The sequence below is a fragment of the Thalassophryne amazonica genome, chromosome 11 (assembly GCF_902500255.1).
Source record: "Thalassophryne amazonica chromosome 11, fThaAma1.1, whole genome shotgun sequence".
Classification (NCBI taxonomy): domain Eukaryota; kingdom Metazoa; phylum Chordata; class Actinopteri; order Batrachoidiformes; family Batrachoididae; genus Thalassophryne; species Thalassophryne amazonica.
Window position 1 is genome coordinate 37,287,280 of NC_047113.1, and position 16,835 is coordinate 37,304,114.

The following is a 16,835-nucleotide window of genomic DNA, read 5'->3' on the forward strand; positions in this document are numbered from 1 at the left end:
AACGTATGTTATTGATGTTTTACCATGATTTTCCAAATATTCTACAAGCTTTAGCTGTGGTTTTTGAAATGCTGTAACACTTTTCAGTCTTCATAAATTTCATGTAGTTTAATTGTTCTGAGTTAATGCATAATTTGGTTTACAATTAAAAGGAAAATCATTCCAGGTCCTACTTCCACATCATATTCTGTTATTTCAACATCATTATTGACAGGTCAAATAAAAGGCTGATTGTAGGATCATTTAAATATGCACTAATTTTGAGATTTGTTCTTCCAGGAGATGCTGAAAAAGTATCATTAGATAAAAATTTAATTCTGGGGCCCCACAGGGCCCTAGACCCCGGCTCCTGGACACTGCAGTCCCCCCAGATCCCCTGCCAATTTTCCTCGGATTTCACAATTTTCATTTCACAGCCCTGCCTATTGGAACTGACACAATCACTGGGGGCAGGGTGGCCAGCTGTATCGCAGAAATAAAACAGGGGTTGTCTTTGAATTTCTTTCACCTAAATAAAGACGACTGTGTGTATTATGTTTCGTGACTCACAGAAAATGGATGTTGGGGGATTGTCGGTTAAACCCACTTGCAGAAATCTTGGGGTGATGTTTGACAGTGGTTTTAACTTTGACAAAGTGACTGGTAAAGTCAAGTTTTTATCAACTGCGGCTTTTAGCGAAGGTGAAGCCTTTTATAAATCATGTAGATCTGTAAAAAGCCATTCATGCTTTTATTAGTTCTTAGCTGAACTATTGCAATGGACTTTATGTTGGAGTTTCCCGGTTTTCCCTTAGTCGACTTCAACTGGTTAAAAATGCTGGAGTACGTCTATTAACTGACACTCGTAGAAGTGACCATATCACCCCAGTCCACTACACTCTGCATTGCTTCCAGTTCAGGCTAGAATTGATTTTAAAATTCTATATTTGTTTGATCCCCCCCTGATCTGCATGTATAATGGTAAATGCCACACTGGCAGAACCATTTATATACATAAATACACATATATGCAATTTGTTCTTGGAAGACAGTATGTAGTGCATGAGGGAACATGGTGTGCATGTGACCAGCTCTGAATGGTTTGGCCCCACCATACTTAGCTGACCTGCTGACGCATCGGGACCTTGAGATCGTCTAACCAGTGTGCACTCGAGGTTCTGAGGTACAGATGCTGCCAGTGGGGAGACCAGGCTTTCTCTCTGGCCTCACCCATGCTTTGGAACAAGCTCCCCCTGAGAGCCGCACCATTACTGATTTGGGTCTTTTTAAATCTAAATTAAAAACCTTCCTTTTTAGAATGGCTTTTGCACAACCAGCAGCACTCTGGCATTTTACTGGGTTATTATCTGTAAGTATTTTTGAACATCATTTTTATTGATGTCTGTTTTAAATTTGCTTATTGTCTTATGGTTTTGAGTTATTGTTTTTTGTTTTTTTTTGTTTTGTTTTTTTTTAGCTGACTGTGACCATTGGGCCATATTAAGGGCTATATGAATAAAGTTTGATAATCCAGGGAGCATTTACCTATGTCACAACCACTGAACTCTACACTACGTGGAATATGGCCGTCACGGCTGAGCGAGTGAAGCCAAACTGCTGCATTGTCGGCCATCTTGCGTCCCCCAAAAGGCACAAACCGCACAGTGGAATCAGGTCAATAGGATAGGGTCAAACTCACCAATTTCTACAGAATGAAGCCCTTCGTCGAGTTGTTATGTAATATTATTAAGCTCTGTTAAGGCCATTTATAAGACTTGTACACACAGTGTAGTTCTTGATAGATTATTAAAGTAAACAGAAACAAAAACTTGTTAAATCTATGGACATTATAAGCTCTTGCAATGCAACACTATTTGAATACTTTCTATCATATTATACGCTTGTATACTGGGGATCTCCTCAGAGTGGAAGGCATTATGAAGAAACGATATGTGAAGATTTTGAGAGAAAACCTCTAGCAGTCAGAAGCAAAACTGGGTCATCGCTTTGTCTTCCAACATGACAATGAGCCAAACCATATGTTGCTGCTGGTGAAGAAATGCTTCCAGAAGACCAAAGTGGATGTTATTGACTTACTTGCACAAATCCCAGACTTGAAACTAATAACTTGAAAGTCTGTGGGGAGAAATTAAGACCAAAGTCCATGCCAGAAGACCAAATCTGGAGGAGTTTGAGAGAGTCGCCAAAGAAGAATGGGCTGGGCTTCCTCAGGAGACATGTCTCAGACTTGTTGAAAACTACAGCAAAGGATTAAAGGCTGCTATCTAGCAAAAAGGACACACAATGGACTATTAGCAGCAGGAGGGTTGGTAGTTTTTGCTTTTTGTGAAATAAATGTGTGCGTACAGTAAAATAATGTAAGCTACCAAAGTAAAAGTAGGATATTTAGAAATGCTGTTAAAGCATCCTTGCTCTGGGGGGCATTAAATTTGTCCTAATCTGTAATTAAAAGGGGCCCAGGTTTCAAAGCGGACGCTTTTTCGGGGAGTGTCCGTATCAAAATGACTGAGATTACTAGCTACACGGATTCTTTTATGGATGGAGAGAAGACATCATTACACTGACAATGAACTAGGAAAACTAGATATTTCAGTTTCTGCTTTTTAGCTGTCTATGTCAAATACAATTAACAATAGAGGACTCTCACCCTGTAATTTAACATTAACGGAATGTTCAATAGAAAACTCCCCATTACTAAAACTACTTTTTACCGTATGTAAAGTTAAATATGTGTATCCACTTTATGCTTGAAACTGTTACAAAGTGTGAGCATTTTGGACCATTTGTTCCCTTTGGCTTGCCGTAGCCTGATGGTATCCTAGCAACCGCCACTCAACAATCTACCATACATGTAGATCCCAGAACCTTATCCGGTAAATAATTTTGTACATTGATTTACATGTGGTAGGAATCCCCTGAAAAGGTAATAGCAGTAAGGTCGGAATTCGAACGAAGGTTGTGGTTGGAGCGTGAAGTTAAAGAATAAAGGTGTGGTGGCGGCACAGAGTGAAAGATCATGAGCCCAGCGTCACATCCTCGTATTTATGTGGAAAGAACGCTGGCGCTGATTAAACCAGACGCCGTGGACAGGACAGAGGAGATTGAGGACGTTATCCTTAAATCAGGCTTCACCATTCTGCAGGTAAGCGTGTCTGAGATATACAACAAAATATTCTGGCCCGTACTTCGGGGTTAAAGGCTTAGATGGCATTGAAACCATTAGATGAAATTTAAAATGCACATTAAAGCCTTTTTATTCAACAAGAGACTTTTTTTTCTAATCAAGTGAGATGTTAGACTTGGGGTCATGTAGGCTGAACAGGTTTAAAGCAGGGGTCACCAAACCGCCCTGCCTACCCACTGCTAATTAACTGTGAGGTATACAGCCAATCAAGAAATGGGAAGCACCGGCGTTGCCGACCGAAGGCTCCCCTGATGACGCGGTTCATGGATTAACACCTGTTTCTGCTTCAAACTGCATACCAGTCATCATCTATCTCAGCGACAGACATCTGAAGCTTTTGTACAGCAATCATTTCCACATCAATTCAGCATTATTTCGTCATAAAATGCAGCGGAAGCAATCAGCGCACTGCGGCTAAATGAGCTGCTAGCAGATGTGATCACTGCACCAGATGTCGTTGAATTTTGCCTCGTTTCTCCTTAAAACGGCCTCCTTTCTTCTTAAAACGGACTTTGGAATGATTTAAGAGGTTTTACCTTTATCATCTGATAATATTCTCAATCCATTTGATTGCTTTGGGTCAAGAGACGTGCTGCTGTGGTCCCAAATGATAATGCAAAAGGCGGAGCGATTTTTAGGGGCAGACCGTTCGTTCTGCAACACCAGACTTTACTAATCAGTTGTGGTTGCAGCAGGTAAACATAGAACCTCTGAGTATGAGTACCTCACTAGACCTCTGAGACAATCCTGTCTCAGAGGTCTACAGACAATTCCTTTTACTTCACACCTGGTTTGTCCTCTGACATGCCCTGTCAACTGTGGGACCTTATATGTAGACAGGGGTGTGCCTTTCAAAATAATATCCAATCAACTGAATTTACCCCAGGTGGGCTTCAGTTAAGCTGTAGAAACATCTCAAGGATGATCAGTGGAAACAGGATGCCACTGAGCTCAGTTTTGAGATTCATGGCAAAGGCTGTGAATACTTACGTATGTGTGAATTGTTTATTTATTTATTACTAAATTTCCATTTAAAAAATCACATTCTCAATATGGGGTATTGCATGTAGAATTTTGAGAGGGGAAAAATGAATTTCAACCATTTTGGAATAAGGCTATAACAAAATATGGAAAAATGGAAGCACTGTGAATACACGGATGCAAGTGTAAATGCTATCAAAATGAGAAGGATACATTTATAAATGTCTCATCATGGGCTACCTTACTTATGATTTAAAAAGAATATCATTTTTGTTGATTTTTCACATTTAAGAGTAAAATTCTCATTATTGCAATGCCTCTATTACTGACTTTGGGTTCTTTGTAATAAACTTTAAGATAAATAAAAAGAAAAGGCTTCAGTAGTGCATGTTATACTACACATCGTAAGTCCCTTCAGCTGTTCCCTTGTTTTTCCCAGTTAGGGTTGCCACAGCAAAATCGAGGTGGCTCTGCATGTTAATTTGGCACAAGTTTTACACCGGATGCCCTTCCTGATGCAACTCCACGTTACATGGAGAAATGGGCAGTGGTGGGATATGGATAAGGAACCTTCTGCACTCAGAGGTTCCTGAAACCAAGCGCACTAACCACTTGACCACAAGCCCGGGAGATGCAAACATTTACAGTAAATAAACATGGTATTTGGCATTCTTTGGTAAAATAAGTGAAAATATTAGGAAAAATACATTTGTCCAAACCACTTTTCTCATCCCCTGTACCAATTTTCAATCATCACAAGCACAAAATGTAATTCAGTATCAGAAATATATTATTGTATTTATTATATTACTCACTCATCTTCAACCACTTATCCGTGTGCAGGTTGTGGGGGCAACGGCTCTTGTAGGGGAGCCCAAACTTTCCTTTACCGGGCCACATTAACCACCTCTGACTGGGGGATCCTGAGGTGTTCCTAGTCCTGGGTCTTCCCCAGGGTCTCCTCCCAGCTGGATGTACCTGGAGCACCTCCCATGTTCGGAAGAGTCCAGCAAAACAGACGATGATGTTTATTCATCGACAGCTAGGCAAAGAGTGATGGAAAGCACCAGATTCTTTTATTTATATACAGTGGGGTAAAAAAGTATTTAGATTGTGCAAGTTCTCCTACTTACAAAGATGAGAGAGGTCTGTAATTTTCAACAAGGTACACTTCAATTATGAGAGACAAAATGAGAAAAAAAAATCCAGAAAATTACATTGTAGAATTTTTTAAGAATTTATTTATAAATTATGGTGGGAAATAAATATTTGGTCACCCACAAACAAGCAAGATTTCTGGCCCTCACAGAACTGTAACTTCTTCTTTAAGAAGCTCTTCTGTCCTCCACCTGCTACCTGTATTAATGGCACCTGTTTGAACTTGTTATCTGTATAAAAGACACCTATCCACAGTCTCAAGCAGTCAGACTCCAAACTCAACCATGGCCAAGACCAAAGAGCTGTCGAAGGACACCAGGAAGAAAATTTAAGAGTGAATCTACAATAGTCAAGCAGGTTGGTGTGAATAAATCAACTGTGGGAGCAATTGTACGAATAGAAGACATACAAGGACATTGATAATCTCCCTCGATCTGGGGCTCCATGCAAGATGTCATCCTGTGGGGTCAAAATGATCATGAGAACAGTGAACAAAAATCCCAGAACTACACGGAGGGGCCTGATGAATGAACTGCAGAGAGCTGGGACCAAAGTAACAAAAGCTACACACTACACAGAGAGGGACTCAAATCCTGCAGTGCCAGGCATGTCCCCCTGCTTAAAGCAGTACATGTCCAGGCCCGTCTGAAGTTTGCCATCGAGCATATGGATGATCCAGAAGAGGATTGGGAGACTATCATGTGGTCAGATGAAACCAAAATAGAACATTTTGGTAAAAACTCAACTAGTCATGTTTGGAGGAAGAAGAATGCTGAGTTTCATTCCAAGAACACCATACCTACTGTGAAGCATGGGGGTGGAAACATCATGCTTTGGGGCTGTTTTTCTACAAAGGGGACAGGGCGACTGATCCTTGTTAAGGGAAGAATGAACGTGGCCATGTATGGTGAGATTTTAAGCCAAAACCTCCTTCTATCAGTGAGAGCATTGAAGATGCAACGTGGCTGGGTCTTCCAGCATGACAATGATCCCAAATACACCGCTCGGGCAATGAAGCAGTGACTCCGTAAAAAGCATTTCAAGGTCCTGGAGTGGCCAAGCCAGTCTCCAGACCTCAACCTCATAGAAAATTTGTGGAGGGAGTTGAAAGTCCATGTTGCCCAGCGACAGCCCCAAAACATCACTGCTCTAGAGGAGAGCTGCATGGAGGAATGGACCAAAATACCAGCTACAGTGTGTGCAAACCTGGTGAAGAATTACAGGAAACGTTTGACCTCTGTCATTGTCAACAAAGGTTATGTTACAAAGTATTGAGTTGAACTTTTGTTATTGACCAAATAACTTATTTTCCACCATAATTTACAAATAAATTATTTAAAAATCCTACAATGTGATTTCCTAGATTTTTTTTTCTTTTTTCTCATTTTGTCTCTCATAGTTGAAGTAAAGGCCTACCTATCTTGAAAATTACAGACCTCTCATCTTTCTAAGTAGGAGAACTTGCACAATCAGGGACTGTCTAAATACTTTTTGGCCCCACTGTATGTATATGTGTGTGTGTGTGTGTGTGTGTGTGTATATATATATATATATATATATATATATGTATATATATATATACTGTATGTCCCTAAATAATGCTAACGGGTCTAGTAGGAGCCCAAAGGTCCACTGAATAATGAAAATGAATGAATGAAAACTGTTTATTTCGAACATTTGATACAACAACAATTACAAGATAGATCAGTAAAGACAACAAAAAAGTGCCATTGGTTGTTGAAGTGTGGCACAAAGGAAGCTCATTGGACACACAAGACTCCATGGTTGTTGGTAGTTGCATGGAGGATGCTCAGTGAATGCATCGCCAAAAAATTTGGTCTTTACAATGTTGAAACAATGAAAGAAATTGTTTGTGTGCATCCTGGCAATTTTTTGAATGCACAAGGGACTCCTGTGGGCGGCCTGTGGAAGGGACCCTTTATTAAAAATCAAAACTTACAAGCAGTTTGAGAGCAAAATTATTTGGTTTGTAACTGTATTTACAGAATTTACAGCACTTCTTATAATAAATATAAAAATGGCACGTCTAATGAATTAGATATACCTCTGAGCGTGAGTGTTAATAACCTGCTTATAATGACCAAAAAATGTACATTTTAAACAATATACGTATTTGATGTATTATGTTGTGGTAATGATACTTTTTTCTGACTCCATGTCTAAAATGCCAGTAAATGTATAGAAAATACCCCCCCACCCCCAAAAAAACAATTATGAAAATAATTTTTTTAGTAAGTTCAGACATTAATCTTAAATTGTTAAAAGAAAATTTGTCTGCAAATACCTTTTGAAAATTTTCAACTTGAATTCCTTCTGGATTTTGAGACTCACCCAAATGTGCTGTTTTTTTTGTGAACAGCTGTCAGAATACCTAATGTTTAGTCTTTATGATTCTAATTTATCTTACTTTTCTTGTCATTATTATTGTTATTATTAGCAGAGGTACCGCTCTTTGTCTGGGTGAAAAGTAGTTGCCAAGTTTTAAATGTTTTTCATAAAATAAAAAACAAAACAAAACATTGTTGGACTCAGCACATTAATGCTGTTTTGTTTGCTTATTTGTTTGGCTATAAATAAACTATAACATTCACAGAGTACTCTTGTTCAGTCTTTTAAAAGTGCTATATAATTGTCCATTTTGGTTATTCTATTTTTCATTTTATTATTTCATATCATTTTATTGTTTCACATTCTGTATTGACCCCCACAACCTGATTGTAGATAAGCACTGAAGATGAGTGAGTGACATTAATCAGCTAATTCCATGATTTGAGCTTCTGTTTCAGATGGAAAAGTGCTATATAAGTGCATTTAATTTAATGTGTGTTTAGACTGGTTAAGAGTATACAGTAAAATGTCTAGTAGTTGGTCTCAAATGCATCTGTCATAAAGCACGTAAAAAATATGTTTCTTGCCACAGAGGAAGACAGTGCAACTGAGTCCACAGCAATGCAGTGATTTCTATGCCAAGCAGTATGGAAAGCTCTTCTTCCCAAGTTTAACTGCTTTCATGAGTTCTGGTCCCATTGTCGTCATGACGCTTGCCCGGAACAATGCCATTGGCCATTGGAAGGCCATCATAGGGCCTGTCAACAGCGCCAAAGCTAGAGAAACTCATCCAAACAGGTGGGTCTGATTATAAAGTGCAGATTTAGCATTCTATGGGCTCAAGTTCCAGTGTTTGTATTTTTTAATGATTGATGTAAATAAAGTCCTTGGTATTTTTTGTCCACGTTTTAAGGCCCCTTCACACATAACACAAAGTTGGGCGAATCACGCCGAAACAGGGCGAAGGGGCAAAACACGAAAAATTTCAGCTGCAGTCGGGAGGGATGGACAGTCAGACAGCCCCGCGACTGCTGTTGGAAGTTTGTGGGTGGCACCTTGACTCTGGTCGAGTGTGGGTCGAATGGGCATTCGCCCACCATTCGCCCTCATTTGGCTGCTGGGGAGAAGGCTGGCTCAATCACGACATTCGGCCAGAGTTCGACGTGGCCAATCATTTCGTGCAGCCCCTCGACTGTGGTCCGAATGGTCCGCCCTGCGTATGACATATCGTACGAATGTTGCGACCACAGTCAGGTACCAGTACGACCTCATGTTGATCGCTGTTCGATTGGATTTCCAGCCCGAGCGCAACGCGAATCTGGAGTGCATGTGCTGTGGCCGAATGATTATGCTGACTGCTGTACGAGGTGTTCGAGTGCAGCTCTGATTTTTCAACAAGTGCCATTTGAATCTTCCTTCGTGTGCCATTCGGCCTCATTTGTGTCATGTGTGAAGCGGCCTTTAAGGTCTCCAAAAAGGGAGGCACTATGTATACAAATTACCATAATTCCTAAATTGTTAATGCACTGGTTTTGTTAAACCCCTTGAGTTAAAGCTGTTGATTCATTTCACCTCCACTGTGATGGTGTACGGAGGCAGGCTTAAAAAAAGTCACGATCCAAATACATAAAGACCTGTCAATAAGTACATTTTGCTTCTAATAGCAGTGGTGGGCACCATGGAAATAGAGACCTGGAATGGACGTCACGTGACTAGCAGCGTGCCGCACAGCGGCCATTACTAAGGGTGGACAGAGCGCCTTGATCCAATTAAGGCACCTGTTAAACAGAAGCGAAATGAGGGGAAAAAAGGCTGCCAGTGCTTCACCATCAACTGCACCAACTACAAAAACAAATTCTCGAATACTAAAATGAACTGTACAATAGCCTTAATGTAATTATGTAAAACAAAAGTCTATTTTAAAGTCGTTATGTCGCAGTTTAATATTGATATACTGAGACTATAACTCAACACCATAAGTTCTTTTCATTAAGCTGCGTTCACATGCATACAAATATGGAAACAAAAATGTTTAAATATATTTATGTGTGTGTGTGTATATATATATATGTATATATATATATATATATATATATATATATATATATATATATATATATATATATATATATATATATATATATATATATATATATATATATATATATATATATATATACACACACAACCCCTGGCAAAAATTATGGAATCACCGGCCTCGGAGGATGTTCATTCAGTTGTTTAATTTTGTAGAAAAAAGCAGATCACAGACATGACACAAAACTAAAGTCATTTCAAATGGCAACTTTCTGGCTTTAAGAAACACTATAAGAAATCAGGAAAAAAAATTGTGGCAGTCAGTAACGGTTACTTTTTTAGACCAAGCAGAGGGAAAAAAAATATGGAATCACTCAATTCTGAGGAAAAAATTATGGATTTTTTTAATCTGTTCATTATTGTTAGAATGATTATTTTTACCTGCTCAGCTAAGCCTATAAACATTATATAAATAAGACCATAACCTAATCGGTATTCATTGGCCTGTTGAAAACTACAATGAATAAGTCAAATGCCCAGATATGATTGTGTACTTGCACTTCCTTTATCTTGGCAGTGAAATCTGAAGATCCAAAGATTTACACAAATTTGGTGCCAACTTCAGTGTCCCCCCAAAGTTCATATTCCCCTCCAAACACTACTCTAGTTTGATTAAGGAAACATGGAAAATATTGAATACTATTATAACAAATAAATCCAAATCAAATAACTAATGTCCAAATGTCAATCACTTTAAACGCCAATAATGATGTTCTCTGAATATGTGAAAATTGTCTAAATTCTCTGAAAATTCAATATATGGTTGAAGGACTATATAGCTGTTGGTTAAAGTATGGACAATTAAGTTATTAATTTTGTATTATTATTATTTTTGGGGGATTATGTGATGTGTGCTGTTATTGGTGTGGATATGATGTATTTAAGATGTTTGTGTTTGCTGTTCTGCTCACTTTGTTTTGTTTTGTTTGGTTTTGCTGTGAATGAAATAAATAAATAAATGAAATGAAATGAAATAAGTAAAAGTTACTGAGGTAAAAGGGGTAGGTGTAAATAAGCTTTGCATCTGCCTACACCCTTTCGGTTGCATGGGTTGACTGGCTGAGTAATCAGTTTTGTTCTATTTTGTTTTGTTTTATTTTATTGCAAAGTGCCGAATAAACGTGAACTTGATTATTCTTGGAATCAAATGTCTTCTTTAGTTTCTTAACACTTAATCTCTGACTTTTCCACTTTCATACTTTCCACCTTCCAAATTGTGTTTTTCCACCATTTATGTCCTTCTTGGTTGAAATTTTCACAAAAAATTGTACCTCCATGCTGTTATTGTTTACTAATACACAGAACCAACTGTATATAAAACAGATGAATGAAAGAAACTAAGCCTGTAAGTTATTCTGGTTTCACTGGGAAACTTTTGTATTAAACCAAAATACACTGATAGCTGGATAAAACTGTACCTTTAAACCTTAAAATAAATAATTTATCTCGTTGATTTATTTCTTGTGTGTTGCAGCCTCAGAGCAAAGTTTGGCAGTGATGACCTGAGGAACGCACTCCATGGCAGCAAGTCCTTCAATGATGCTGAAAGGGAGATCAAATTCATGTTCCCACACTGTAAATAACACTGAATTGTTGTTACAAACACACAGTATGAATCCACAAACACAACCTATTTTTCTCTCCAGCTCTGATAGAACCCCTTCCAACCAGAGAAGCAACCACAGAGTACCTGAACACATATGTGAACCCAGTCCTTGTACGTGGACTCACTGAACTCTGCAAGAACAAACCACTTGACCCCCTTGTAAGTATTTAGCATTCAGCTGCTGAGAATGTGCAGCCAGTTGCAATATTTCTGCCATTACCTGTTTTGTTTGTCATATGTTTTGCTTGTGCTGAGGTTTTGTTCCTCATATATCTCAATTGTCTACGTTTTTATTCTCAATATAGGTTTGGCTTGCAGAATGGCTGGTCAAACACAACCCAAACAAGCCTCAAGTAAATGATGGCGCCATTCTGTAAGATGCAAAATGACTATGACTATGTGAGATACGCACGTTAGAATACATAATTTCAAAGTCATGTTTTGAGTTATAAAAATCATTTGTTATGATATTTATGGATGTGGTCTGAATAACAAACTGAAATAAAAAATTTACCTGTCAGTTGGTTACAATACGATCATTAATTTCTAAAAATAGAGACCCGGTCCGAAATGACAGATATACTGCCTGTTAATGAGCCATAGGTATTAAAAGAGCAGCAGCAGACTGTGTGATATCTTGATTTTGATTCTTCATGTAACTTGTCATCCTTAGGAAATATAGAAAAGAAAATGCACACAATTACATGTGAAGAAGTTGGAGTGGGTTAAGTGAAATGACATGAACTCATAAACATCTAAAAGTAGAACTCAGATTGAAAAATTCAGAAGTTCTCCTTTAATCTGTTAACCTGTTAATTTGTATCTAGTTAATAATGCACAGAAATTATTTAACAGTGTTAAACACAAAGTTATATTTCTTTATCTTTCGGTATCCTCCAAGAATTCCATTTTGATTTGACTCGGGCCTTATTGAGGCTCACAGTGGAATAATTATATTGCACTCTGCCATGGTTCTGCTCAAACAGATAGTGTATCTATATTAAAATATAGATTATGGTTAAGGTTGTGGACACTGGCAGCTAAGGTGCCTTTGTTGGTGAACAAAAGTTAAGTGGCCTTAACTTTGTGGATGATGCTGTGATCTTTGCAGAATCAATGGATGCCCAGATTGCAGCACTTCAGAAGCTGAGCGAGGAGTTGGAGTGTCTAGATTTGTGACTGTCTTGGATCAGGAGGATCCAGACTTTAAATGTCTTCCTGGACTCTGACATCAGAAGTGTGTGTATCTTGGCAGTGACATTCATGTCTGTGGGTCCTCTGTCTTTGAGATCAAGACACATCTCGAGAGTTTATGGAGTCGTAGGTTGCTGGACACAGATGTCTGGTGATTTGTTATTATGGCAATTACTGTATTGATGTGAGACTTGGACACAAAGAAGTGAACTAAGGCGATGACTGGATGTCTTTGGTGTTAGGCCTCTTTAGGGGATCCTTGGGCACTGCTGGAATGAATTTAGTTATTTATCCATTTATTTATTTTGTCAAACATCCAACATGTGCCTCAGTGTTGAGGACCCCAGCAGTCAGAGAAAACCAAGGAGACACCCACATTTCACCTTGTGGTTATAGACTGTTTTGAGAGATGGGAAGAGACAAGTTGTCTGCCTGGGTGAATACAAATCCAGGACCCAATGCAGTTCTGCAGCATTGTGGATGGAAGGATGTGTGGCACCAGTGCATGCTCCCACACTTGAGCTGAGATAGTTTGTGAGTGGGATCTAAGGGACCATTTCAGTTACCAAGTAGTTACTTAATACGAGCGGAGCTCGCTCTTATGGTAGACGAAGGCACAAACCGGAAATGCCACAAAAAAATCACAATCTGGAAATGGCGCAAAAATCTGCCCATAGGGGAAAAAGTCACAAACCGGACAACACTGTCGTGAAAAGCCACAAACCACAAATGTCACAAAAAACTCTGCCCATGGTAGATGAAGCCACATACTGGACAACATTGTCGTAAAAAGCCACAAACCGATGGTAGGTTCTGCACCACTTATTCCATTTTAAATTATTGTTTGATGATATATACACAGACAGTAAAGCGCTTCGCTCATTAATGTCACCAACAACGAACATATAATGTGTGAAATACCAAGTGTTCCAATACCTTTGGAGGGCACTGTAGCCTAACCTTATGATGAGTGTTGTATTATTCCTGTTTTGTTTAATAATGTTTAATTTTCACTGTTGCTGCACTTTGTGTGAAATCATAGTCATATCGTATATCATATTGATATGACAATATTGCGATATGATAATTTGGCCATATTGTACAGCCCTACTGTCAACTAGCTGAAAACTTTGAATATTAATTTACATCTACATAAAAAAAAATGCTTAAAATGGAAGGAGGTTAAAGGGCTGTAATTAGGGAGGGTAAGCTGAAAGCAAAAAAAAATTAAAAGGTGGGGGGTTCTGGGGAGTAGAGTGCCACCCCCAGAAGCTGAAAGGTTTTAGCCATGCTCATGCTCCACCAAAAAAAGTCTGAAGGACCTAAATGACATGGTGAGATGCTGAAGAGCTTCGCTCCTTCATGTCTGCAACATATACATATTGTGATATTACCTTTTTTCTTCCTAAAATTATGATACCAATGGTTTGATTTATTTTTACCTCCGCCAAGGAGGTTATGTTTTCGGTCGAGTTTGTTTGTTTGTCTGTCTGTCAGCAGGATAACTCAAAAAGCTTTGAACGGATTTTAATTAAATTTTGTGGAGTGTTTGGAAATGACAAGAGGAACAAGTGATTAAATTTTAGTGGTGATCCGGATCACGATCCGGATCCCGATGCTAACGCGTTAGCATGTCTATGGCATTTTCAATGTTAAAAGTTAGCATTAAGCAGTTGCAGCTCTCATCACGTTCGGATGCATTTGTTTTCAAATTGTAATATTAAATGTATTTTTGTTTATAGAAATTTTGTGGAGTGGTTGGAAATGACAAGAGGAACAAGTGATTAAATTTTAGTGGTGATCCGGATCACGATCCGGATCCTGATGCTAATGCGTTAGCATGTCTATGGCATTTTCAATGTTAAAAGTTAGCATTAAGCAGTTGCAGCTCTCATCACATTCGGGTGCATTTGTTTTCAAATTGTAATATTACATTTATTTTTGTTTATAGAAATTTTGTGGAGTGGTTGGAAATGACAAGAGGAACAAGTGATTAAATTTAGTGGGGATCCGGATCACGATCCGGATCCTGATGCTAATGCGTTAGCATGTCTATGGCATTTTCAATGTTAAAAGTTAGCATTAAGCAGTTGCAGCTGTCATCACGTTCAGGTGCATTTGTTTTCAAATTGTAATATTTCTTAAATTTATTTTTGTTTATATATTAATAATCTAATGATTATTATATACAATTTTAGAGAAAGACAAAAAGAAATAGATCACTTTAGGGTCAGTGACCTTATGGCCTTGTTTAGAGAAGTGTTTCATAAATGTTAAAAAATTCATATATTTGCAGTTTAGTTGAATAATAAATTGAATTTTGTCTCTTATTTGTTTTTGTCTATAAGCACATGCAATATCAATATCAGTGCTCAGATGACAGTAGCTTCTGGGAAAGGAGCAAGTTGCAATAAACTGTGATGCCAAGCACTAAGGATACATGCTATCCAGTCACAGCAGATGAAACTTTTTTTACTACTGAGCAAACATCTGCGTTCACACCGGGCATGACACGAGCGACTGCAGCCACAGGTTGCCATGTAATTCCTATGTAATGACGCGTTTTGGCGCCAAACCGCGCAGCGAGACGGACGCGAGTGAAGCAACGCGAGTGAAGCAATTTTGAGTGTTTTGCGCGTTTGTAGCGCAATATTGCGTCGCGTCACGTCGTGTTGCCGTCCTCCCCAAGTTGAAAAATCTGAACTTTTTCGTCTCTTCGCCCCGCGATGACCAATCAGGGACTGGATATGTAGACATGGAGATGTGTGGAGTTTGACTGAAGATGTGAACATGTCCTGTCTCTGGTAGCAGCTTGTGAGCAGGACTTATGTCTCTTTTGTCCTTTATTTCACAATTATGAGAGAGTTTTTGGAGCGAGCAGCAGCACCACAACAGGGGGAGTGGAGTTTCTTTTTCTTTTACGTGTGCGCGAGGGAATCGTCCATGGAGATTATTTTACTTATTAACTACACAGATGTATAATAAAGCAAATGGTGACTGGTTTCTAAAGACAATTATGACAGAGTTTTTTTTGGGAAAAAGCGAGGAGCAGCCTCGCAGCAAGCCGCGGAGTTTCTTTCTTTCTTTCTTTTTTTTAACGTGCGCGCCTGTGTGGAGAATATTTTATTAATTAACTACACAGATATATAATAAAACAAATGGTGACTGGTTTCTAAACACAATTATGACAGAGTTTTTTGGTGGAAGAGCGAGCTGCAGCAAGCAGCGGAGTTTTTTTTTTTTTTTAATTGTTTACATGTGTGCGCGTGAACGGGACAGTTGGTCCTCAAACTGGGTCCCGCAGAGGCGGAAGGACCGCTGAAAGCGGCCGTCATCCAGACGCAGCTCCTGCAGCAAATAATGATACTCTGTATTGGGAGCTTTTCACAACAACTCGCTCCGTGTGAAAGGTCCGTCATGATGACTTGACGCCGAGCGGAATGGAAGCTCCTCCTATTTGATGACGCACCGGGGCGAATTTTCGCAGCAAAGCAGAGCGACACACCGGCGAAGGAGGCCGCGTCCGTCGCCACGCGACCCCGCAAATTTGTAGCGTCTGATCGCGCCCGGTGTGAACGCGGGTTCAGTGATTCCATGGCGTGTAGATGTTATGGCGTCAGTGACCCCTTGGCCTGGCGGAGGTTTGCACTCTCTGAGTGCTTCTAGTTTCTAATGAAAATATTTTCATAGGTCATTTAAATACCATATATAGCTACTTCTACCTCAACAAAATATAAATGCAACACTTCTGGTTTTGCTCCCATTTGTGTGAGATGAACTCAAAGATCTAAAACTTTTTCCACATACACAATATCACCATTTCCCTCAATATTGTTCACAAACCAGTCTCTAAATCTGTGATAGTGAGCACTCTCCTTTGCTGAGATAATCCATCCCACTCACAGGTGTGCCATAATCAAGATGCTGATTAGACACCATGATTAGTGCACAGGTGTGCCTTAGACTGCCCACATAAAAGGCCACTCTGAAAGGTGCAGTTTTGTTTATTGGGGGGGATACCAGTCAGTATCTGGTGTGACCACCATTTGCTCATGCAGTGCAACACATCTCCTTCGCATAGAGTTGATCAGGTTGTCAATTGTGGCCTGTGGAATGTTGGTCCACTCCTCTTCAATGGCTGTGCGAAGTTGCTGGATATTGGCAGGAACTGGTACACGCTGTCGTATACGCCGGTCAAGAGCATCCCAGACATGCTCAATGGGTGACATGTCCGGTGAGTATGCCGGCCATGCAAGAACTGGGACA

At 39.3% G+C, this 16,835-nt stretch overlaps 1 protein-coding gene across 1 annotated transcript; it reads left to right on the forward strand.

Moving 5' to 3' along the window:
- Nucleotides 1–2,940: 2,940 nt before the first annotated feature.
- Nucleotides 2,941–11,813, forward strand: nme5 (NME/NM23 family member 5). Its single transcript, XM_034181329.1, has 5 exons — nt 2,941–3,142; nt 8,265–8,470; nt 11,244–11,344; nt 11,416–11,534; nt 11,681–11,813. The coding sequence occupies exons 1-5, from the start codon at nt 3,017–3,019 to the stop codon at nt 11,750–11,752; spliced, it is 624 nt and encodes a 207-aa protein (XP_034037220.1). The 5' UTR covers nt 2,941–3,016; the 3' UTR covers nt 11,753–11,813.
- The last annotated feature ends 5,022 nt before the right edge of the window (nt 11,814–16,835 follow it).